The sequence below is a fragment of the Oncorhynchus gorbuscha genome, linkage group LG11, assembly GCF_021184085.1.
Source record: "Oncorhynchus gorbuscha isolate QuinsamMale2020 ecotype Even-year linkage group LG11, OgorEven_v1.0, whole genome shotgun sequence".
In the NCBI taxonomy this organism is placed as follows: domain Eukaryota; kingdom Metazoa; phylum Chordata; class Actinopteri; order Salmoniformes; family Salmonidae; genus Oncorhynchus; species Oncorhynchus gorbuscha.
Genome location: NC_060183.1, coordinates 59,864,658 through 59,889,270, shown reverse-complemented (window position 1 = coordinate 59,889,270; position 24,613 = coordinate 59,864,658). Strand labels below are relative to the sequence as shown.

Below are 24,613 nucleotides of genomic sequence, written 5' to 3'. Positions count from 1 at the left end.
ACTGGATATTGATGCCATGTATATTTTCGTCCTTATTATTATGCATGCACCTGAGTGTGCGTGCATAACGGTTGCGTGATTCTGTAGTGAGCTTCGAATGTTAACATTTTCAATCAAACTAAAAATAACCCCACGCAGGTTTTTGCAAATTAGAGTTATTGCTGCACTTGGTGGTTCCCACGAGGGTGTGTTGTTGGTTACCAAGCAACGTATTCGTTCCACACGATCGGCTGCGTCATTTCCTTCTGACAAGCGATTGGAGGGAGGGAGCGAGACCCCAGACAGTACAGCAGCATTTAGCAGCTGGTCGGGAATCTTGCGGAGACAACTGCCGACTGTCAACGCACGGCTGGAATCAAGTAAATAGTTATATAAACCAAAAGCTACCAGGGGAAACATTAACTTTACTTGAAAATGGCTTAATTATCTTTGCGTTATTTGGAACACGTTTAAAGCTCCGGCTGGATATATTTGCAAGGGATAAAACAACTCCACAATATGAACTTCGGTCTCCGAAGTTCATATTGTCTTGGAACGTCTTGGGTATTATTTTCCGAATATTGTGTTCATATAGTAGTACGTTTATCACTTGATATTAATTTGTAGTAGCCGTATTCTTTTGGCGCTCGAGCTTCTTGTGCCTGTTGACGAGGTGATATATGTGGATACCTGAGAAGCAGCTCGCGACCTTAATACACGCAAACAAGACCAAGGCTATGAAATGTTTCTTCTATGTGCTTTAGTCTATTTCATGTGCCTTTTTGACTGTTGATTAGCCAAACGGAGTACTGAAGTTCATATCATAGGCTATTATTAAACTGAAAATCGTATAAAAATGTTATAGAATTTGTGTTTGAAATTCTAACATTGAAACGTTGTTTTAGTTATTGCTCGAGGATGCGATCAAAGACTGTTGTAATTCAGCCGGTTGTGTTAGACAGTCCTCAGCCTCAGACCTAGCCAATATGTATATTAGTGGAGTGGACGTCCTGCACAAAACGCTATGCCAGGCTCCGTTTTAAAGGAGCACAGCCCAGCGCTCTCGGCCTAATGACTCATGTCTCCCTGCTCCAGCGTGGCTCTGTGACCCAGTCACACGTCTAGGATGAGCACGGATCTAGAGCACATGTCGCTCAACTCCTCCTCGGCCAACTCTGTGGCCTCGAGTGCCCGCACGCTGTCAGCCAACGTCAAGAAGCTGCACAACGCTCTCAACCTGCTGCTTAACGACTTGGAGCGGGAGCAATTCATTCACTGCCTCAACGTGTACCACTCCAAGCGTAATGTCTACGACCTGGTTCAAACCCTCAAAGTCATTCTCAATGCGCCCAGCAAACGCCAACTTCTGCCCATGCTACGGCTGGTCATTCCACGCTCTGACCAGCTTTTGTTTGACCAGTACACCTCGGAGGGCCTTTACTTGAAATCGGATTTACTTGCCAGAAATGGGAGCGCCGAAGCGGTGGGCGAAGGTTCCAGTGCGAGTCCAACTCCCCCCGGATCTCAGGTTGCGCTGCGCAGCTCCCCGGATAGTTTCAGCACCTGCAGTGATGGGACAGCTCCCCTCGTACCGCTGCTCGGGAGAAGCTTCTTGCACGAGCCTCCAGGAGAGGTCCGACAGGTGACCCTGAAACGGCACAAGAGCAACGAGGGCTTGGGTTTCAGTATCCGCGGCGGCTCAGAGCACGGGGTCGGAATCTATGTGTCTCTGGTGGAGCCAGGATCCCTGGCCGAGAAAGAGGGACTGAGGATTGGCGATCAGATTATGAAAGTCAACAGCACAGTGTTCGATAAAGTCACGCACGCTGAAGCGGTGAAGGTAAGTGTGTGTGTGTGTGTGTGTTTGTTTATTGGCTGTCACGTTTCAGCCAAGCAATGTATGGCACTTAAGATAGCACAGTATAGAGTTAATACACAGGCCTACAAGAAGTAACTACCCTCACCAGTCGCCAGGGTCACGAGCCTACACGTAGAGAAATATAATGCACCCATGGGCAAGCCAAGGCCATGCAACCAACGCATGGATCCGGAGCCAGTGGCTCCAAATGTGCCAATGGCAGATTGATGTGCGTCGTTTACACGGGCCTGCGCCTCTGACCCCAAATCCCCATCTCCCTGATGTAATCAGGCCCCCTATCCGTGGTTAATCATGTATTTGGCCACGGTGGCTGAAATTACCCCTGGAGCAAACAGGCAATGATTTATAACTTTCGTTTATCGAGAGGAATTGGTTCATGTAAGCCCTGTAGCGGTTGACTTGTAGTCACAGGCCGGTTATTGTGCCGCCTGGTGTAGCACCGGAACCTTGTAATTGAACACTGTCAACTAGGCTGTCCATGGTCGACTCATGTCTCCCATAATCAGTAGTATTTTTTTGTGTCAATTGAAATTGTACCGAAAAGGTTGTTGGTAAACAAATGTCTTTGAATCTTTGCCTCAAAACGGCTATATAATAGACTTATTAACTGATAAGATAAGAGCATATTTATATAGTAATTTATCCATTAGATATGTCTGATAAAACAAGAGTACCGTGTTGATGAGGTGTTGAGCGCTGTCCATGGTGTTGAATAGTATGGATCGCATCTACCGCGGCGAATGGTGCTAGTTGTGCTGTCCATGGTGCTGAATCGTAAGTCCTCTATGGTAACTCTCTCTCGGTCTCTCTCTGTCTCGGTCTCCAATTCAAAGGGCAGGTGAAATAGATAATAAACAAAAGTTAAATAAACAATCAAAAATAAACAGTAAACATTACACTAACAAAAGTTGTAAAGGAATAGAGACATTTCAAATGTTATATTATGGCTATGTACAGTGTTTTTAATGATATTCAAATGGTTAAAGTACAAAAGTGAAAATAAATAAACATAAATATGGGTTGTATTTACAGTGGTGTTTGTTCTTCACTGGTTGCCATTTTCTTGTGGGTGGCAACAGGTCACACATCTTGCTGCTGTGTTGACACACTGTGGTATTTCACCCAAAATATATGGGAGTTTAACAAAATTTGATTTGTTTTTAATTTTCTTTGTGGGTCTGTGTAGTCTGAGGCAAATATATGTCTCTAATATGGTCATACATTTGGCAGGAGATTAGGAAGTGTAACCCGGTTTCCACCTCATTTTGTGGCCTACGGTGGCCTCTTTCTCCCTCTCGCTCTCTCTCTCCCTCTCCTCTCTTTGACAGACAGCCAGACAGACAGACAGACAGACAGACAGACAGACAGACAGACAGACAGACAGACAGACAGACAGACAGACAGACAGACAGACAGACAGACAGACAGACAGACAGACAGACAGACAGACAGACAGACAGACAGACAGACAGACAGACAGACAGACAGACAGACAGACAGACAGACAGACAGACAGACAGACAGACAGACAGACAGACAGACAGACAGACAGACAGACAGAGGAAATACTTTCAAGCAGAACTTCATAGATTTACAGAAGCATTGCTCGTTTACAATATGTTTACTCCCACTGTACATCCTACCTCTACCAGCTCTCCTATGCTCCACTTTGTTTGAAACTTCCCCTGAAGCTCTTTAGCTGACCAGTCTCCTAAGAGCCTGTCTTGGCTCTTCTTCCTGGATCCTGTGCCAGGGTGTGCCCCACAGTCAGCACTTAGAGCTTTTTTAGGATAATCTTTTCCATGACATGCTTGGCGGCGAGGACCAGCACCGTGACGGGAACAGGGTCATAAATCTTGCCCTCCTGGGGCCACGTCCAATCGGTTGCAGCAGAGAGATGCAGAGAGAGACGTCTGTCTACCTACCGCTTAATCAGATTGATCTGAGTCTCTGAGTCTGTGAAACAGAGGAGGCAGGAGATTAAATTACCTTCCCTTTGGTTTTGCTAGTCTCTCCCTCTCTACAGTCTCTCCCTCTCTCCCTCTCTCCCTCTCTCTCTCTCTCTCTCTCTCTCTCTCTCTCTCTTTTCTCCCTCTCTCTTTTCTCCCTCTCCCTCTCTTGGTGCCAACACAGCTTGTGATGGGCAGCTGGTCCCTGCAAGGCTGACAGCTCCTTGAGGATTACAATATGGAGAGAATTGAGTGCAGGCTCTCTGGGTTGGGCTGAGGTCTGAGGTGGTGTGGTGCCCAGCAGAGGAATGGCCAGAAGAAGAGAGATTGGGAAGAGGACTAGGCAGAGGGTCCAAAGGCAGCTCACTCTTTTGCTGTTTAGGAATGAACAGGTAGCTATCTGACTCGGTAAATTGAGTTCATACCAGTCACTGAGCATGATATGCTAATGTTTCTTGCAGCTGAAAAACAAACTCCACTAGGACTTGTGCTGCTGTCTGAGCTGCCTGTGTGTGGATGGCTGGGGGAAGCACTCCTGTATTTCTCTTCCTTCTTCTTTCTGTGTCCAGAGGTTCAAAGAGCAACATGTTGACTATGTATTTCTTATGAGACTTTTAGAGTACTTCTGTTGACTATTCCTCATAGCTCAGGCTACACTATAGGGTCATACTGAGTGGTTATAGCTTAAAACTTCTTAGGGCTAGGCCTCTTTCTTTCTCCACCGTCTGTAGCTCAGGCCCTGAAGCCAGGATATGCATATAATTGATACCATTGGAAAGATAACACTTTGAAGTTTGTGGAAATGTTAAAATAATGTAGGAGAATACACACTAGATATGGTAGGAGAAAATACAAAGATAAACCAACCAGAATGTTTTTGAGAGAGAGATCATCCTCTTAGAAAGGCAAGAGAAAGGTCATTTTGAAAATTAGCTCATTGGAATTCATATGGCTTCCACAGGGTGTCAGCAGTCTATGTTCAAGGTTTCAGGCTTGTAACTTCAAAAACGAATAAGAAATACCAGTTTTAGTAAAGGGACACAGTCTTGGAAATTTGTGTTTGCACGCGCCATGAAGACATCACGCACCTGCTAAAATCAGTTTCCTATTGAACATACTACTTTTGAAATAAATATTATTGTTTGATTACATTTTAGGGTATCTGAGGAGTAAATAGAATCAGATTTTGACTTGTTGAAACAAAGTTTAAGGGTAGATTTTTGTATTCCTTTCTCTGTAAATTGAACAAGTGGATTACTCAAATCGATGGCGCCAACTAAACAGACTTTTTGGGATATAAAGAAGGATTTTATCTAACAAAATGACACAACATGTTATAGCTGGGACCCTTTGGATGACAAATCAAAGGAAGATTTTTAAAAAGTAAGTGAATATTTTATAATTATATGTGAATGTATGAAACCTGTGCCGGTGGAAAAATATTTTGATGTGGGTTGCCATCCTCAGGCAATCGCATGGCATTTTTCGCTGTCATAGCTACAGTGGGGCAAAAAAGTATTTAGTCAGCCACCAATTGTGCAAGTTCTCCCACTTAAAACGATGAGAGAGGCCTGTAATTTTACACTTCAACTATGACAGACGAAATGAGAAAAAAAATCCAGAAAATAACATTGTAGGATTTTTAATGAATTAGTTTGCAAATTATGGTGGAAAATAAGTATTTGGTCACCTACAAACAAGCAAGATTTCTGGCTCTCACAGACCTGTAACTTCTTCTTTAAGAGGCTCCTCTGTTCTACACTCGTTACCTGTATTAATGGCACCTGTTTGAACTTGTTATCAGTATAAAAGACACCTGTCCACAACAGTCACACTCCAAACTCCACTATGGCCAAGACCAAAGAGCTGTCAAAGGACACCAGAAACAAAATTGTAGACCTGCATCAGGCTGGGAAGACTGAATCTGTAATAGGTAAGCAGCTTGGTTTGAAGAAATCAACTGTGGGAGCAATTATTAGGAAATGGAAGACATACAAGACCACTGATAATCTCCCTCAATCTGGGGCTCCACGCACGATCTCACCCCGTGGGGTTAAAATGATCACAAGAACGGTGAGCAAAAATCCCAGAACCATACAGGGGGACCTAATGAATGACCTGCAGAGAGCCGGGACCAAAGTAACAAAGCCTACCATCAGTAACACACTATGCCGCCAGGGACTCAAATCCTGCAGTGCCAGACATGTCCCCCTGATTAAGCCAGTACATGTCCAGGCCCGTCTGAAGTTTGCTAGAGAGCATTTGGATGATCCAGAAGAACATTGGGAGAATGTCATATGGTCAGATGAAACCAAAATATAACTTTTTGGTAAAAACTCAACTCATCATATTTGGAGGACAAAGAATGCTGAGTTGCATCCAAAGAACACCATACCTAATGTGAAGCATGGGGGTGGAAACATCATGCTTTGGGGCTGTTTTTCTGCAAAGGGACCAGGACGACTGATCCGTGTAAAGGAAAGAATGAATCGGGTCATGTATCGTGAGATTTTGAGTGAAAACCTCCTTCCATCAGCACAGGGCATTGAAGATGAAACGTGGCTGGGTCTTTCAGCATGACAATTATCCCAAACACACCGCCCGGGCAACGAAGGAGTGGCTTCGTAAGAAGCATTTCAAGGTCCTGGAGTGGCCTAGCCAGTCTCCAGATCTCAACACCATAGAAAATCTTTGGAGGGAGTTGAAAGTCCATGTTGCCCAGCAACAGCCCCAAAACATCACTGCTCTAGAGGAGATCTGCATGGGGGAATGGGCCAGAAAACCTTGTGAAGACTTACAGTAAACGTTTGACCTCTGTCATTTCCAACAAAGGGTATATAACAAAGTATTGAGATAAACTTTTATTATTGACCAAATACTTATTTTCCACCATAATTTGCAAATAAATTCATTAAAAATCCTACAATGTGATTTTCTGGATTTTTTTTCTCATTTTGTCTGTCATAGTTGAAGTGTACCTATGATGAAAATTACAGGCCTGTCTCATCTTTTTCAGTGGGAGAACATGCACAATTGGTGGATGACTAAATACTTTTTTGCCCCACTGTACAGTAAATCGTACAGTGCTTTTAGATTAACAGGAATTTAAGCTTTCAGCCGATATAAGAAACTTCTATGTACCTAAATGTTTAAAATCCATAATATTTATGATTTATTTATTTGAATTGCGCACAAGTTTCACCACTAGCGGGACTCCTATCCTGATTAACAGAGCTCAGTGCTGTTTATCTTTACACTTCTGCTCGATGTATTCTCCACATGGGAGAGGGGTGTTTTAGACAGGTAACTTAAACATTTTAAGCACTTTAAACGGTGGACCTTTGCAACAAATTGCAGTCTCTTGGGCAACAGATAATGATTTACCAAAATAAACTTTGGCTGCAGCTCAACAACCCCTTGTCACGCCCTGACATTGGAGATCCTTTTTAGCTCTCTATTTTGGTTTGGTCACGGCGTGCGTTGGGGTGGGCATTTCTATGTGTTGTGTTTCTATGATTTTCTATCTCTTACGTTTTGACCGGGTATGGTGCTCAATCAGGGACAGCTGTCTATCGTTGTCTCTGATTGGGAACCATACTTAGGTGCCTTTTTTCCCACCTGTCTTGATGGGAAGTTGACTTTGTTTATGACACTTTGCCTTTGAGCTTCACGGTTTGTTTTTGTATTGTTTATTGTTTTGTCGGCGTCATTTTTGACCATTAAAAGATCATGTACGCTCACCACGCTGCACCTTGGTCCTCTCCTTCAAACAGCCGTGACACCCCTATGTTTTCTGCCCGAAATAGTTGTGGTCTGGGCCAGGGTTTTTTGGCTCACCATTTGTTGTTTAAAAGTAGGGTCAACCCACGTTTGTAATGACAAGGGGGTCTGATTTGTAATGTCCTCTCCACACAGATGGCTCAGAAAGAAAACAGAGGCCTGTACTAAGTGCTGAGGCCAGGTGGGGTCTGCTGTTTTCTCTTGATTCCATTCCCTTTTTTAATTATGAAGTGAATTATTTATCAAATGCTTTAATTATGCAAGCGGAGACTAATTCCTCTTGCCTCAGATTGACTGTGCTCCGGTGTGATTAATATTGAAATGTTTACCGGCGTAGATGAAGAACAAGGAGAGTAGAATGAAGATTTCATCCCAAATGGTACCCTATTCCCTATGTAGTGCACTACTTTTGACCATGGCTCTATTGGGAATAGGGTGGCATTTGGGATGCAGAAAAGTCACATCCGTCTCACTGACCACAATGTATGCCTTGACAGCCAGGGGAGAAGATGAGGCTATCCTTCACACAATCTTTAAGCCATCATCCTTCCACTCTTTCTCATGTTTTTGTTGGCGCTCATACTCAAACTCATCTTTCTATATTTCATTATCATGAACAGAAAACACAGTGTCTCTTTCTGGCAATGGTACTGTCTTTGTTGATATGATATGTTTTTTCCCCCTTTTATGCTGCTGCGTTATGCTTAGTATACATTCTCCCTGGGCATATATCGGTCACGTACGCACTCACACTCACCCACACACACACAAAAAGAACACTGTCAGACTGGGCTTTTCTCTGTCAACTTTTTTCACCCCCTGTCTGTCTCAAAGCACTGTTTGTGTTCACCCCAGTCTCTCCTGGGGTCTTCCACACCTACCCTGCTAAAGGGACTCCATTGTGTCTGTGTAATTATTTTACAATGGACTGCAGGGAAGGTTTGGTTCATGACCAACATGTCTCGAATCCATCACCTGTTCTCACTTGTTCTCTGCTGGCAGAGTGTTGCTTAACTAGCCAATAATATCCTATATTCACTGCCCAGAGCTGTGGTCAGATATGTGCAGAAATATCACTCATTCTGTTAGTGTCCGGGTCGGTTCACTTTTACAGTACTGACATTGATTTCAATGGAGACTGTATTAGGAGCACGATTAAAGTGGCAGTTAAGTTGTCTGGGTGGTACATGGTTTAGTTGACACCATGAGAATTTAGGGCTAAACTCAGACAAAGGGAACGCTGGTCTGGAACTTGCAGCTTTAATACTTCATCTGCATCCCAAATGGAACCCTATTTCCTATTTAGTGCACTACATCTGACCAGGGCCCATTTTTTAGTTCAGTGGCTTTTGGCAGGTGTTTGTTTGATATAGGATTGGGATTTATACAGGCGTGCTGACACACACACACGCACGCACGCACACACACACACACACACACACACACACACACACACACACACACACACACACACACACACACACACACACACACACACACACACACACACACACACACACACACACACACACACACACACACACACACACACACACACACACACACACACACACACACACACACACACACACACTTGTGCCTTAGTTATCCTGCAGAGGAAAGGAAGACCACATTGGCTGGTGTGTTGATGATCTGTTTTTTTCTCTCTGAGGATGAGAGAGGAAGAAAGAGGAGCGCATCAGGGGCTTTTCAAGAGTATCACACTGAAACATGCAGAGAGAAAATCATTTTGGTTTGAGAAGTTCAAACAAACATACAGTATCTCCCTCTTTCTCTCTCTCCCTCTCACTCTCTCACACACACAGTCACTGCTGCTGCTCACAGCCTAATGTGTGCCGCCAGCTAACAATTTCCCTCCAGTGTAGGAAGAGAGAGAGATAGAAAGAGGGGGGATTTGATAGAGTTGCAGAATGGTATAGGAATGGAAGAATGTTAAGGGATATGACTTCCTGGAAAGTTCTCTGATGTTTCACTGTGGTATACTCATATTCAGGACCAGAAGTGTTCCTAACCACAAGACATGAACAGAAAAAGCCCCAGGGCCCTAGTTACAGGACCCAGGTCTCTATTTTCGGCTGGCGTTAATGCGTTACTAGTGTCGAATGTACACTCTTTGGAAAATTTGACTTGTAAAAGCCAGCGCTCTGGTATTTTCCAACTCTGGGTGTGTCTTTAAAACACGAGTGCTAAATGTGCCAATTTCAAGCAGCGCTACTGGCGATTTTTAAGACTCACAGAAAGCTGGTTAAAGCGGTAATGCAATTGGTTATGGCTTCGATTTTGCCAGCGGAGGCGCACAGTAGCCTAATCAGTAGCCTAACCAGTGTTTTATTAAAATATCACGAGCAGCAGTTTTTTCTTTACATTGGACATTATTTTTGTCCATGCAGCTTCTCTGAAAAGTTTTGGACGCAATGTGCGATGCCCATTGAATGTCAGTGACTGTAGGAAGTCCGTTTAGGAACATCAAGTTATTACAATATATTGCTTATTATTTTTCCTTTATTCCCCGTCAGCAAGTTGGAGAATTTAGAATTTTTCAAAACACTTGCAAAATTAAATTTCCTGCAATCTCAAGCCATAATCATTGTGCTTAATTCTATTAAAAAAGTGTTTATTTTTTGCATACCTCGAGGTGCCTGTTTCCATCTTCTTGGGGGGGAAACTAAATATGCTTCTCTGCATCTCTGCTAAAATCGGTGTAAAAGATGGAAATTAATGTCTTATTTAGTCAATTTAAAGTCTACCAACATTGCCAGCAGGCATGCCAGCTGAGGTAGTTAGATAGTTATAAGTGCATCGAGGACGTCGTCCCCACAGTGACTGTACGTACATACCCCAACAGGTAACATTCGCACTGAGCTAAAGGGTAGAGCTGCCACTTTCAATGAGCGGGACTCTAACCCCGGAAGCTTATAAGAAATCCCACTATGCCCTCCGACGAACTATCAAATAGCTCGCCCGATGTGGCAGGTCCTGCAAACTATTACAACTACAAAGGGAAGCACAGCCGAGAGCTGTCCAGTGACACAAACCTACTAGACAAGCTAAATAACTTCTATGCTCGCTTCGAGACAAGTAACATTGAAACATGCAGGAGCTGTGACACAAACCTACCAGACAAGCTAAATAACTTCTACGCTCGCTTCGAGACAAGTAACACTGAAACATGCAGGAGCGTCAGCTGTTTCGGATGACTGTGTGATCACGCTCTCCGCAGCCAATGTAAGTAAGACCTTTAAACAAGTCAACATTCACAAGGCCGCTGGGCCAGATGGATTAACAGGACGTGTACTAAAAGCATGCGCAGACAAACTGGTAAGTGTCTTCACTGACATTTTTAACCTCTCCCTGACCGAGTCTGTAATACCAACGTATTTCAAGCAGACCACCATAGTCCCTGTGCACAAGAACACTAAGGTAACCTGCCTAAATGACTACCAACCTGTAGCACTCATGTCTGTAGCCATGAAATTATCACTCATATCAACACCATTCTCCCATAAACCCTAGACCCACTCCAATTTGCAAACCGCACAGATCCACAAATGATGCAATCTCTATTGCACTCCACACTGTCCTTTCCCACCTGGACAAAAGGAAGACCTATGTTCAACTGCATGCATTGTTGAGTCTGGCATGACATAGTGCGCTAATTGGTCTATTCGATTCTACTAATCCAGTCATCAAACTGTGTAATGGTGTCAATAGATAATGATTTGTCCTATAGCTACAACAAGGATATATCTACAGAGCATGATAGTATGAAAACGTTGTCTTTGTATGCATCCCAAGTGGCACCCTATTCCCTATATAGTGCACTACTTTTGACCAGGGTTCATAGGTCAGTGCCCTACAGATGTAGGATTATAATTTGATCACCCTGTTGTTTTAGGAAATGTATTTAAGGTTTGAATAACACTTCTAAAGTTATTAATTTCCACCTTCAAATGTTAGACTTGATTTGCCCCTAACTAAAAATGGATCAACCCCTACAAAATTGTCAATTTATTATAATCCACACAATAATTTACATTTCCTGTTGCAGCAGGATTATTTTCTTGCTGTCAAATTAAGATCCTACTAATGTATGTAGGGATATATATATATTATCCAGATAATGAAGTTATCCCCAAGTTCCCCTGGGAGGAGCTCTGTCTCTCTCTGGGTCATCTGATACACGTCAGCCTCGAGCCTCCTCTCTCCCACATCACATGACCCTGGACACACACACACACACACACACACACACACACACACACACACACACACACACACACACACACACACACACACACACACACACACACACACACACACACACACACACACACACACACACACACACACACACACACACACACACACACACACACACACACACACACACACACACACACACACACATTTGAGCAGGCAAAGAGACAGAGACACAGTGAACATGTGCCCTTCTTGTACTGTGCTGAAGAGCTCTGTGTACCACTGCTAGCTGTTTGCATTTGCATTGATAATGAGTGATCTGGGAAAGTATCAATTCAAAGCGTACGGGAGAGCCTGGGTGCCTAGTCCCCTCTCCTTGGAGGTCTGATTGGCTGTGTCCTCTGCTCAGGGTTACCTGGGTCTGAATTATTGAACAAGAGCTAACCCTTACCTCATTATCCGTGTCTATAAAAGAGGGAAAGAGAAAGAAAGTGATAGAGAGAGTACAAACCATTAAGCTTTGGGGGTCATTGGATGAATTTGTCCTCTGTGATTTGTATTTTTCATATTGCTCCTGGAACAGTGTCAGCTCTTAACCACACAACACTCCCAGCCAGAACCTTTCAGCTCTAGACTATATTAGAGACTGCCAATAGCTGCTGGCTTGCTCTAGTATTGATAATTGATCCAGTGGGTTTGTCTCTGTGTAATCTGGGTGTGTATTCCCCACACAACATTTAATAGCATCTGTTGTCATTTGTGCTACATTGCCCTTCCGGTTTTGAGTCTGTGTCGTTGTTGTCACACACTCTAATCAATGCTCTGGCACGGGACAAGCGCTACAGGGCCAATCCATAATGTGCAAACCAGTCTGGTGTAGGGTCACACAAATTCCAGTGTGAACACTTCTGGAATACCTAGCAATTTTGGGAAAGTTACTGTACTTTTGCAACCGTTGTCTAGCTGCACCTAGCTTACCATGTCCACAGACCTTCACACCAGGGTTGGGGTTAATTCAAATGGAAGAAAAAACATTTGAAATAAGTAGCTTCCACTTCTCGGTTTATTGAGAAATCAATTAAAATAGTTTCCATTTGATTAATTATGGGAATTTTTGTTTACTTCGCGGAATTGACTAACTTCAATTCAAATTGACCCCCACCCTGCTTCACACACATATCGGTGACCCGACCTCTGCATGGCCACTGGAGAGTCCGATCGGATCTGGACTGTGGGTATGTGTTTACATATGGGCGTGCAATGTCGTGCATATGTGTGCTTGCATGCATGCATGCATGTTTGCATGTATGTGGGAATCTGTGTTAGATCATGACAGTCACACAACTGACCCAGGTGTCATTCAGAGCACCGGGTCACAGCCACAGCATAGCCATTAAAGCCAGATATATGGTCCCTCTGTTGGCTTCCGAACTGGCACCCTAGTCCATATAATGCACTACCCTTTGACAAGAGCCTTATGCTCCATTACATAAGGAATAGGGTGACATTTTGGCCACAATGATACAGTACATACAGTGCATTCGGAAAGTATTCAGACCCCTTCTATTTTTCCATAGGTGTAAACATTACCATGAAATGCTTACTTAGAAGCCCTTAACCAACAACCAACCATAAACCAAAGTAAAAAAATGCTAAATGTAAATGATGGTCTGCTTGAAACATGTAGGTATTAAAATATCAGTGAAGACACTTGCCAGTTGGTCCGCGCATGCTCTGAGCACAGGTCCTGGTAATCCGTCCTGTGGCCTTTTGAATGTTGACCTGTTTAATGGTCTTTCTCACATTGGCTAAAGAGAGCATGATCACACAGTCGTCTCGAACAGCAGTTACTCTCATGCATGCTTCAGTGTTGCTTGCCTCGAAGCGAGCATTAAAGGCATTTAGCCCATCTGGTAGGCTCGCGTCACTGGGTAGCCTGCGGCTGGTTTCCCTTTACATCCTGTTTCTATTGCATCCTGATTCCAATAATCATCCTTGAGATGTTTCTACAATTTGATTGGTGTCCACATGTGGTAAATTCATTTGATTGGACATGATTTGGAAAGGCACACACATGTCTATATAAGGTCCCACAGATGACAGTGCATGTCAGAGAAAAAACCAAGCCATGAGTCCCGAGACCGGATTGTTTTGAGGCAAGATATGGGGAAGGGTACCAAAACATTTCTGCAGCATTGAAGGTCCCAATAACACAGTGGCCTCCATCATTCTTAAAATAAAGAAGTTTGGAATCACCAATACTTTTGCTAGAGCTGGCCACCCGGCCAAATTGAGGATTCATGGGGAGGGCCAGGGAACTGACAAAGAACCCAATGGCCACTCTGACAGAGCTCTAGAGTTCCTCTGTAGAGATGGGAGAACCTTTCAGAAGGACAGCCAACTCTGCAGCACTCCACCAATCTTTATGTTAGAGTGGCCAGATGGAAGCGACTCCTTAGTAAAATGACATGACAGACCCCGTGGCGTCATTGCGTCCTCTACCTACGTTATATAGGTACGTAATGACATCGGTTTTGCACATCGGCTTTAAACTAGACATCGGGCCGATGCCAATGTTGCCATTTTAAGCTAATATCGGCCAATTCCGAAATGCTCACCGATATATCGTGCATCCCTAATCAAAATGTGGAAAAAGTCAAGGAGTCTGAATACTTTTTGTTTGCACTGAAACGTTGTTGGCTTCTTATGTTTCATTGTCCTCCAAATGTAGTTGTCTATTTTGCTGTAAGGGAAATGTTTATGTTTGTGCTATGACTAATTTCTGTGTTCTGTTTATGTGCGGTTCTAATAACCAAATTCTGTGCCCATGCAAATGGCTGACTGTACAAATCCCACCTATAAGTAGCTGCAATTTGGCAGTATGGACAGATCGTGTTTTGAGAACAAATTAACGTGTTTTGTGAACAAACGAAAGATATCTCAGTTTCAAGGTCTCAGCTTAGAGAGGAGAAACCTTGTGAGGTGTTGGTCTGTCACATGTTATGAAACAGTATTGGTCGTCACATGAATAGTACAAACCGGTAATGATTCATTAATTATGCTAAATCATGCAAATATAACTTGTCTGAGTATAGCCGTATATAAGACAACTACTGGGTCTCCCCAGGGAGAGCTCCTGATTGACATGTTTGCTATGATGCATTGAGTTGGTTGGCCCCTCTCCAGGGCGCTGCCAAATAAACAATGATTCATTTGAGATTGACTATGAGTGGCCCTGTGTAAGAATTTCCACAACAATGCCATTCTGGTAACCTGAAGTAATGGACTCCTATTGGGGCCAATATTGGGCACATTATTTTCCTCCTACTGTTTTGAATTCCTAATTTTATTACATCAAGGAAGCACATTTACAGTTACGGTTTTCCTATCACCAATTTTGGTCCAATGAAAAAGCAATTTACTTTTAAAATTAGAACATACATTAATGCCCATTTTTTTTAAAGCACTGGAGAGCGATGGGAAACTGAAGGATGATTGGGACGCCATAGACACGGATTAACATCTCCTTCTCCTAATAGGTTCTGAAGTGGACTGGATCCAATATTACTAACATGTCCCCTATCTGGGACGATCAGCCTATCAGACACTAGAGGACCGAGTCAGAGAGATTGGTACACAAGAGTAAGGTTGCATCCCAAATATCACCATATTCCCTATATAGTGAGCTACTTTTGACCAGAGCCCTGGTCGAGCTCTGGTCAAATGTAGTGCACTATATAGGGAATAGGGTGCCGTTTAGGACACCACTGTCGTGTCTTTGGCTATGCCGGATTAAGTGATATGACATGCTATTCTATAAAATAATTTCTCCGTAATTAATATCACCTAATTGAGCTAATCATGTAAATGTAATTAACTAGAGAGTCGGGCACCACAAAATAATATTCATAGAGCTGTTATCTTCCGAATAAACTCTTAAATACCTAGTAATATTTTACATCAATAGCAGTCAATATTAATCATCACCTTAATTCAGCTTAATTCAGTCTCATCTGAAAGTTGTACATTCTTGGTTATCTGCACGAACCCTGGATAACAATTTGAATCAGCAATCCAAAATTGGGTTTAATTATTTATTTACTAAATACCTAACTAATCACACAGAATTACACATACACATATTTAAATCATAACTTGATTACACATTACGCCATAAAGGAAAACGTCCCTAGCGGGCGGAACAGATATGACAGCTTGTTACAAAAAAAAGAAAAGGGCTGGGTTTGAGTGAAAGAGCGGGAAGACTGAGGAACAAAGGGAAGAAGCTGTGCTATCGTAAATACAGTATCTTATGCATTCTAAATTACGGCCCATTTGGAAAAGGAAAATGCAATAAATATTTACTCTGAGCTACGCTTCAGTAGGTTGGTCGTAGATGGAAGGCCCAACCGAGTCCTTTGAAGAATGTCTCTGATGGTCAATTGGATACGTTGTAGTAACGTCGTTGTGTGATAGACGGGATACTCTGTCTGTTCCTTCCTAACCCTCGTTTGCATCTGCTGTTGCTAACTCAACGGCTAGGAGGTATCATTTCTGTAGTGAATAAGAGTTCAAAGTTCATACCATTTGCAACCAAAGCTCACGCTGATGTTGGCTTCATTCTGTAATTATTATCTGAACCATTCTGACAGGACCGTCGTCCTCACATCATCGGAACAGGAAGTTATATTGTCGTCAAGGGCTTCCATGAGGAGGGCGTGTTTGAAAAGTTTTATCGCCCATGTCCCTTTACAGGGGTGGGCCACTGATTGAGCAGAGCCATATCTTATGAAAACCCAAATCTCACATTTTAGAAGCTAAAATCACATTTCATCCCATCACGAATAATTTCATATTCAAACATTTAAATTGAACAACAATTCCATGTGAATCCGATAACTCTGATGTGTAGACTTTCCACTGTAGAGTTTATGTCATCTTATCATTGATGAGAATGTCTCAGATGACATCCGAACTGACATTACATTCATTAAGTACCACCGCATATGTTCAATTGGTCGGATTACCAGAATATAGTGAATTTCCCCCCACCTTCTGATATTCCCAGAATCTCTATGTTAACCAAGGGTTTTGCAAATGTAACCTCAGTAGGGTAGAGAGAGGAAAAGGGGGGAAGAGATATTTATGACTGTCATAAACCTACTCCCCAGGCCAACGTCATGACACCACCTAGGAGAAATATGGGGAGAGTAATTCACCAGAGATTAAGGACAGGTCAGCATAGGGCATAGTGTTTCATTATGAGTTGTAGCAGAGCGAGATGGGTGGATTAGAAGAGTTTGAGGTGATATGAGGAGCCATGTTCTAAGACTTAACCAGCAGCCAACCCCACCACCATGCTGGATAATTGAATCGGTTTCAAGACAGATTATTTTTCATTGCGATTGTTTCCTGAATCTGCATGTACTTGATTATGAAACAGATGGTTCCACAGAGACCGGTGAACACAGAGATTGAGAGGAACAGTTAGATGAGTGATTGAGCTGGCTTTGTCCCACTGCTATTCTATTATTATCTATTCCTCAGTGCTGCTGCATCAAAGCAGATAATCTGTAACATTATTTCTTTATGAAAGACTCTCGATCAATCACAGACATGACGACTACACTCTTAGAAAAAAATGTAGAACCTAAAAGGCTTTTTTGGCTGTCCCCATAGGAGAATCCTATGAAGAATCCTTTTTGGGTTCCATGTAGAACCCTTTTGGGTTCCATGTTGAACCCTTTGTGGAAAGGGTTCTAGATGGAACCCAAAATGGTTCTACCTGGACCCAAAAGGGCTCTACCTGGAACCAAAATGGAGAGTAGGTGGGGCGAGAATATAGTCTCTCTTCGTGTTTGTGCTGGCGTGTGGGCATGTACATTTACATTTTACATTTAAGTCATTTAGCAGACGCTCTTATCCAGAGCGACTTACAAATTGGTGCATTCACCTTATGACATCCAGTAGAACAGTCACTTTACAATAGTGCATCTAAATCTTAAAGGGTGGGGGGGTGAGAAGGATTACTTATCCTATCCTAGGTATTCCTTAAAGAGGTGGGGTTTCAGGTGTCTCCGGAAGGTGGTGATTGACTCCGCTGTCCTGGCGTCGTGAGGGAGTTTGTTCCACCATTGGGGGGCCAGAGCAGCGAACAGTTTTGACTGGGCTGAGCGGGAACAGTACTTCCTCAGTGGTAGGGAGGCGAGCAGGCCAGAGGTGGATGAACGCAGTGCCCTTGTGGTGCCCATGTGGTGACTATACTGTAGGCCTGAGGGGCTTAGTGACTGGAGGATGTAGAGGTGTTTTGTTTCTTGCACAGCTGTGTTCTAAATTAGCAGAGGTGGAAAAAGTACCCAATTGTCATACTTGAGTAATAGTAAATATGCATTAATAGAAAATGACAAGTAAAAGTGAAAGTCACCCAGTAAAATACTAATTGAGTAAAAGTCTAATAGTATTTGGTTTTAAATATACTTAAGTATCAAAAGTAAATGCAATTGCTAAAATATACTTAAGTATCAAAATTAAAAGTATAAATAATATCTTAATCCTTTTGTTTTTGTTATTTACAGATAGCCAGGGGCACACTCCAACACTCAGATATAATTTACATATGACGCATGTGTGTTTAGTGAATCTGCCAGATCAGAGGCAGTAGGGATGACCAGGGATGCTATCTTGACAAGTGTGTGAATTGGACCATTGTCCTGTCCTGCTAAGCATTCAAATTCTAACCAGTACTTTTTGGTGTCAGGGAAAATGTATGGAGTAAAAAGTACATTGTTTTGATTCGGAATGTAGTGATGTAAAAGTCTAAAATATAGATAGTAAAGTACAGATACCCCAAAAAGTAGTAGTTTAACGTATTTTTACTTAAGTACTTTACACCACTGTAACTTAGGTAATGCCTGTGTGAATGTGTGGAGGTCTCTGTGGGTGTGTTTGTGTGTGTATGGGTGTTTTGCTTCATCAGCAGTGTATGACATGTTCTGAAGTTCAGTGTGGACAGGCAGGTTAAGGACAGGTTGAGCATTGGGGAGACAAACCGCTCCCTAGAGGCTCCACTTCACAAAAGGGGATTTGCCGGCACTTTTAGTCAAATCAGATTTAAAGTATGTAGACAAGAAAAGGGAGCTATATATGTTTTTAAATAAGACCATCTTTGAGAACTAACAATCACCTAAATACTAAAATTCCAAAAATGGCATGGGACTCCAAATGATTTTGTTATAATGTTTGAGTCACTCAGATAGCATGAGAACACAGCATAAGCCTTGTGAAGATGTGGATAATATCAAGGTATTAGCTTTAAAACAGCTAAATGTTGTCTCTGTGGCCAAGAGTAGGTCCTCCAAAATGTGTGGTCAGAGATGGTGCTGGTGGCCAAGCCCACTACCACACCCCTCCCCCAGACACAAACTTTGTCTCCGCTGCTGAAAAAAGACATGGGGGAAAAACTAGACCCTATAGCCCAGACCTGACACAGACTGCATCTCAATGGCACACTATTCCCGATATAGTGCACTAGGGATCTGGTCAAAAGTAGTGCACTATAAAGGGAATAGGGTACATTTTGGAACATAGCCAGAGCTCACATACAACCCACATGCACAATGTGGGGCTAGAAGGAATCTGTCTTCTCTCAATCTAGTCATTATTCTTTTTGGAGCATAAAAATAATCTCTCTAATCTCTACCACTTAGTTTGAGTAACTTCCGTCTGAACTGCCCACTGTGGAGACTCCAGTTGTGATTGAGGCTGAACCTCCAGGGCAGTTTTTTCACTTTCTGTCTGCACCCCAAATGACACCCTGTCCACACTTGGGCTTTGGTCAAAACTAGTGAACTATATAGGGAATAGGGTGTCTTTTGGGGCGCATTCTTTCTGTCTCTAAGGGGGAGTGGAGGCGTGGAGGAAGTAATTGCTCCCATAGAGCTTTATGATAAGTGCTCAGTTCGCCTCATTCCATTCATTGGCTTCTCCCACGATGCAATTAAACCCATCACCGCCCCCCACCCCCTTAACCATAGCCCGCCACACACACACACACACACACACACACACACACACACACACACACACACACACACACACACACACACACACACACACACACACACACACACACACACACACACACACACACACACACACACACACACACACACACACACACACACACACACACACACACACACACACACACACACACACACAAACACATCCCCAGAATCACAGTACTTGTTATTTAATGATAGAAGCTGTGGATCAATGTAGATATAAGGCTGCTCACCTCTGTGTCAGTCTTCCTCTCAGCTCAGAACCACTCTGTAGAAGGTAAGAGAAACACTTGTGGACTGTTGTTTCAACTCAAGGTGAAAGGTGAAATAGGGACTCTCCATTGAGTGGCACTTTGACCAAATGCCAAATAGAGGAGTTGGATCTATCCCAAATGTCCCTCCATTCCCTATGTGTGTGTGCCCATAGGGCTCTGGTGAAAAGTAGTGCACTGTATAGGGAATAGGGTTCCATTTGGGATGCAACCTATGACATTTCTCTAAGTTCTAAAAGGCTGAAAAACATCTCTCAGTATTTCTCAGTTATGCCTACTATACCGCAGGCATATTATTTCATCCAAATGCTTTTCTCTAACTTGGTCCGATGTACGCAGCTAACCTTTAGAATGTTCTGGATAGGTTGTTATCTGTCATAGAGTTTGTTTCCATTGAGAAGGATCCTGGGGGACCGCAGACAGCTGGAGAGCAGGGGAGTAGGCGGTCGGCGTGTGTGGGTGGTCGTACCGGCTTCTGGGGTCCTGTAAATGATGCCTCAAGGAGAAAGATGGAATGACGAACACGACACATAGCAGATATATTAGTCTGGGAGGCTTGCATGGCATTTTGCATTTTTACCTCGACAGATGTTGATCTCTCCATCTGCCTTCTATAACACCGTTGCCTGGATGGCCCTGAACACGATATGTTTTTCTTATAGAGAAGATATGAGGGAAAATTAGAATTAGAATTTCAATTTACTTCCTGATATGACTGAATTACTGTATCCCCAAACCTGGCACGACACAGACAGACTAACATACACACTCACATAAGCATAAACACACATGTAAGAGGGGCTAGACAAGTGACTCACAGACACACCATTCACACATAAACATTACAAAGCCGACAATAAGCTAAGGAGGAAGTGATGGATGAGATGCAAAGGGAGAGGGGGGGGGTGGAGGGAGCATACACACACTCGATGGGAGGAGAGGAGGATGATTCAGAAGGAGGGTTGCAGGCGGTGTGACAGAGTGCTGATGAGAGCGGGATGAGGGATGAGAGCAGATTGATGGAAAGGGGTAAGGTAGGTAATGGGAGAGGGGTGTTGGAGTTGGCCAGGAGATTAGTGGTGACAGTTAATTTAGGGAGCCACTCCTGAATCTATTTCTCACAGACAAGTGACCTCCCTCCCTCTCTCCCCCTCCCTCTGAGATCCCAGCCACTGGTTTGGCTCTAAGCCTACTTCACCACACACCAACATGGCCTATTCTTAGAAGAATTCAAATGTTAATTTGGAAAGCATCTGTCAAAATGTCAGTTGGCAATTTCAGTGACTATATTTATCTAGTTTAGTCTAGCTTCACTGCACAGCTCACACATACAGTGGCAAGAAAAAGTATGTGAACCCTTTGGAATTATCTGGATTTCTGCATAAATTGGTCATAAAATTTGATCTGATATTTGTCTAAGTCACAACAATAGACAAACACAGTGTGTTTAAACTATTAACAAACAAACAATTATACGTTTTCATGTCTTTATTGAAAATATTGTGTAAACATTTACAGTGCATACTGGAAAAAGCGTGTGAATCCTTGGATTTAATACCTGTTTGACCCTCCTTTGGCAGCAATAACGTCAACCCAATTTTTCCTGTAGTTGCGGATCAGACCTGCACAACGTTCAGGAGGAATTTTGGAACATTCCTCTTTACAAACGGTTTCAGTTCAGCAATATTCTTGGGATGTCTGGTGTGAACCGGTCTCTTGAGGTCATGCCACAGCATCTCAATTGGGTTGAGGTCAGGACCCTGACGGGGCCACTCCAGAAGGAAGACTTTATTCTGTTGAAGCCATCCTGTTGTTGATTTACTTCTGTGTTTTGGGTCGTTCTCCTGTTGCATCCCCAAACTTCTGTTGAGATGAAATTGGCGGACAGATAGCCTTACATTCTCCTGCAAATAAATTTGAGAAATCATTTTTCCGTTGATGATAGCAAGCTGTCCAGGCCCAGAGGCATCAAAGCAGCCCCAAACCATGATGCTTCCTCCACCATACTTTACAGTTGGGATGACGTTTTGATGATGGTGTGCTGTGCCTTTTTTCTCCACACATAGTGTTGTGTGTTCCTTCCAAACAACTCAACTTTAGTTTAATAAGTACCAAGAATATTTTGCCAGTAGCGCTGTGGAACATCCAGGTGCTCTTTTGCAATCTTCATACATGCAGCAATGTTTTCTTTGGACAGCGGTGGCTTCTTCCGTGGTGTCCTCCCATGAACACCATTCTTGTTTAGTGTTTTATGTATCGTAGACTTGTCAGAGATGTTAGCATGTTCCAGAGATTTCTGTAAGTCTTTAGCTGACACTAGGATTCTTCTTAACCTAATTTAGCATTCTGCATTGTGCTCTTGCAGTCATCTTTGCAGGACGGCCACTCATAGGGAGAGTAGCAACAGTGCTGAACTTTTTCCATTTATAAACTATTTGTCTTATCGTGGACTGATGAACATCAATTCTTAATCTTAGGTCTTCTGAGATCTGTTATGTTGGAGGCATGGTTCACATCAGGCAATGCTTCTTGTGAATAGCAAACTCAAACTTTGTGATTGTTTTTTATAGGGCAGGGCAGCTCTAAACAACATATCCAATCTCGTCTCATTGATTGGACTCTAGTTTAGCTGACTCCTGACTCCAATTAGCTTTTGGAGAAGTCATTAGCCTAGGGGTTCACATACTTTTTCCAACCTCTACTGTGAATGTCTAAATGATGTACTCAATATAGACAAGATAAATAACATAATTTATGTGTTATTAGTTTAAGCAGACTGTTTGTCTTTTGTTGTGACTTAGATGAAAGTCAGATCAAATTTTATGACCAATTTATGCAGAAATCCAGGTAATTCCAAAGGGTTCACATACTTATTCTTGCCACTGTATAGACTAGATAAACTGTCTTTGTCTGAGTGACAGCATATCTCCATGTAAACCAAGCTGTCACAATACTGTTTATTTGTAGGCAGTGGCACTGAGAAAATCAATTCCTAAGTGGACATACAACAGAGGCGGGAGTGTCTGTCTGGTTGCTAGGATAACGGAACTCGCCGTAACAAAAGCTGTGCCCCCGTGCATTCTGGGAGGGCTTGGCTTGCCATGTGGAGTGTCGTGGCGTCTGGTTAATAGGCACTCAGAACAGCGTGGCGGAAACACTGAAGGACCTGTGGAACAATCACACACACACACACACACACACACACATAGTGGGGGAGGAGATGGAGAAGAGGAGGGAGGATTTTAAAATGACATCCCACGCAATCTGTAATATTTTCTCTTCCCCCTGGCTGTCTTTGATGAAACGGCCGAGGATTTTGGAGTTAATTAAAGGGGATTAGGAGCTACTCGGATCAGCCTGTTCATTTGTACCTCCATCTCTTCCACCTTTCTACCTCTCCATCTCTCTCTTTATCTGGCTCCAGTACCCCCTAACCTACATTTTAGTCATTTAGCAGATGCTCTTAACCAGAGCGACTTACGGTTAGTGTATTTATCTTAAGATAGCTAGGTGGGACAACCACATATCACAGTCATAGTAAGTACATTTTTCCTCAATAAAGTAGCTATCAGCAAAGTCAGAGCTAGTAAGTGTGTGTGTGTGTGTGTGGGGGGGGGTGGGGGGGTGTTTTCAGATGTTTTCGTAAGATGGGCAGGGACTCTGTTTTCCTAGCTTCAGGACAGAGAAGAGCTTGGACTGGGCTGTGTGGGAGCTGCTCGACGTGCCAAGAGACCAGAGTGCTCGTGTTGGGGTGTAGAGCCCTCTCTTCTATCTCTCTATTTTTCTTTAGCTTTTTCTGGCTCCACAACTCCACAGCCAGGTTCTATTAGTGTATGAAAAGATACGTTCAGCTTTAATTCATGATGCTAGCTCAATGGTAAGTCTGAGACTGTTGTGCAGGTCAGGGCAAGTCAGGTCAGGGCAAGTCAGGTCAGGTCAGGGCAGGTCAGGTCAGGGCAGGTCAGGTCAGGTCAGGTCAGGGCAGGGCAGGCAGGGCTGCATTAAAGAGTCATATGATGTGGACTAGATACACAGACACTTCACCGCTTCCACAATATTCTCAGGCTAATCAGCTTAACCCTTTGTTAGGAGGCACGCATAGTGTTCATTTGTTCACTGTACAGAAGTCCACTATTAGGTTTAAAGAAGCAGTTGTTCAAGTGAACTGACAGAGTTAATACTGATGTTTTTGAGGGCAATGCTGTTTGTTGTCATTTGATTTAGTTGATGTGATGTAAAAGTAGATTGAGCTGATTGAGTTACAATATGCTGTTGGGGTTTACGGGGAGGGGGCCACGTGATATGTTGCCACAAGATTTAAGCAGAGGAAGGGGGTGAAGGGGATGAGGCTTTTCCTCGCAGGCCCTGTTCGAATACTTCAGAAATCCTTCCTTCCTCGAATTTGTTGGATTCGTGAAAGTATCAGGGTGGTAACCATGCTTACACTCTATCCAATCATGTATAAATAAA

The 24,613-nt window shown here is 43.1% G+C and overlaps 1 protein-coding gene across 1 annotated transcript in view; it reads left to right on the top strand.

Annotated features, from left to right (window-relative positions):
* Window positions 1-315: 315 nt before the first annotated feature.
* LOC124047691 (whirlin-like) overlaps window positions 316-24,613 on the top strand; it is a 150,594-nt gene continuing 126,296 nt past the window's right edge. Inside the window, exon 1 of the mRNA XM_046367999.1 lies at window positions 316-1,819. Within this exon, the coding sequence (XP_046223955.1) occupies window positions 1,106-1,819 (714 nt within the window). The 5' untranslated portion in view covers window positions 316-1,105. The remainder of the gene's footprint in view (window positions 1,820-24,613) is intronic.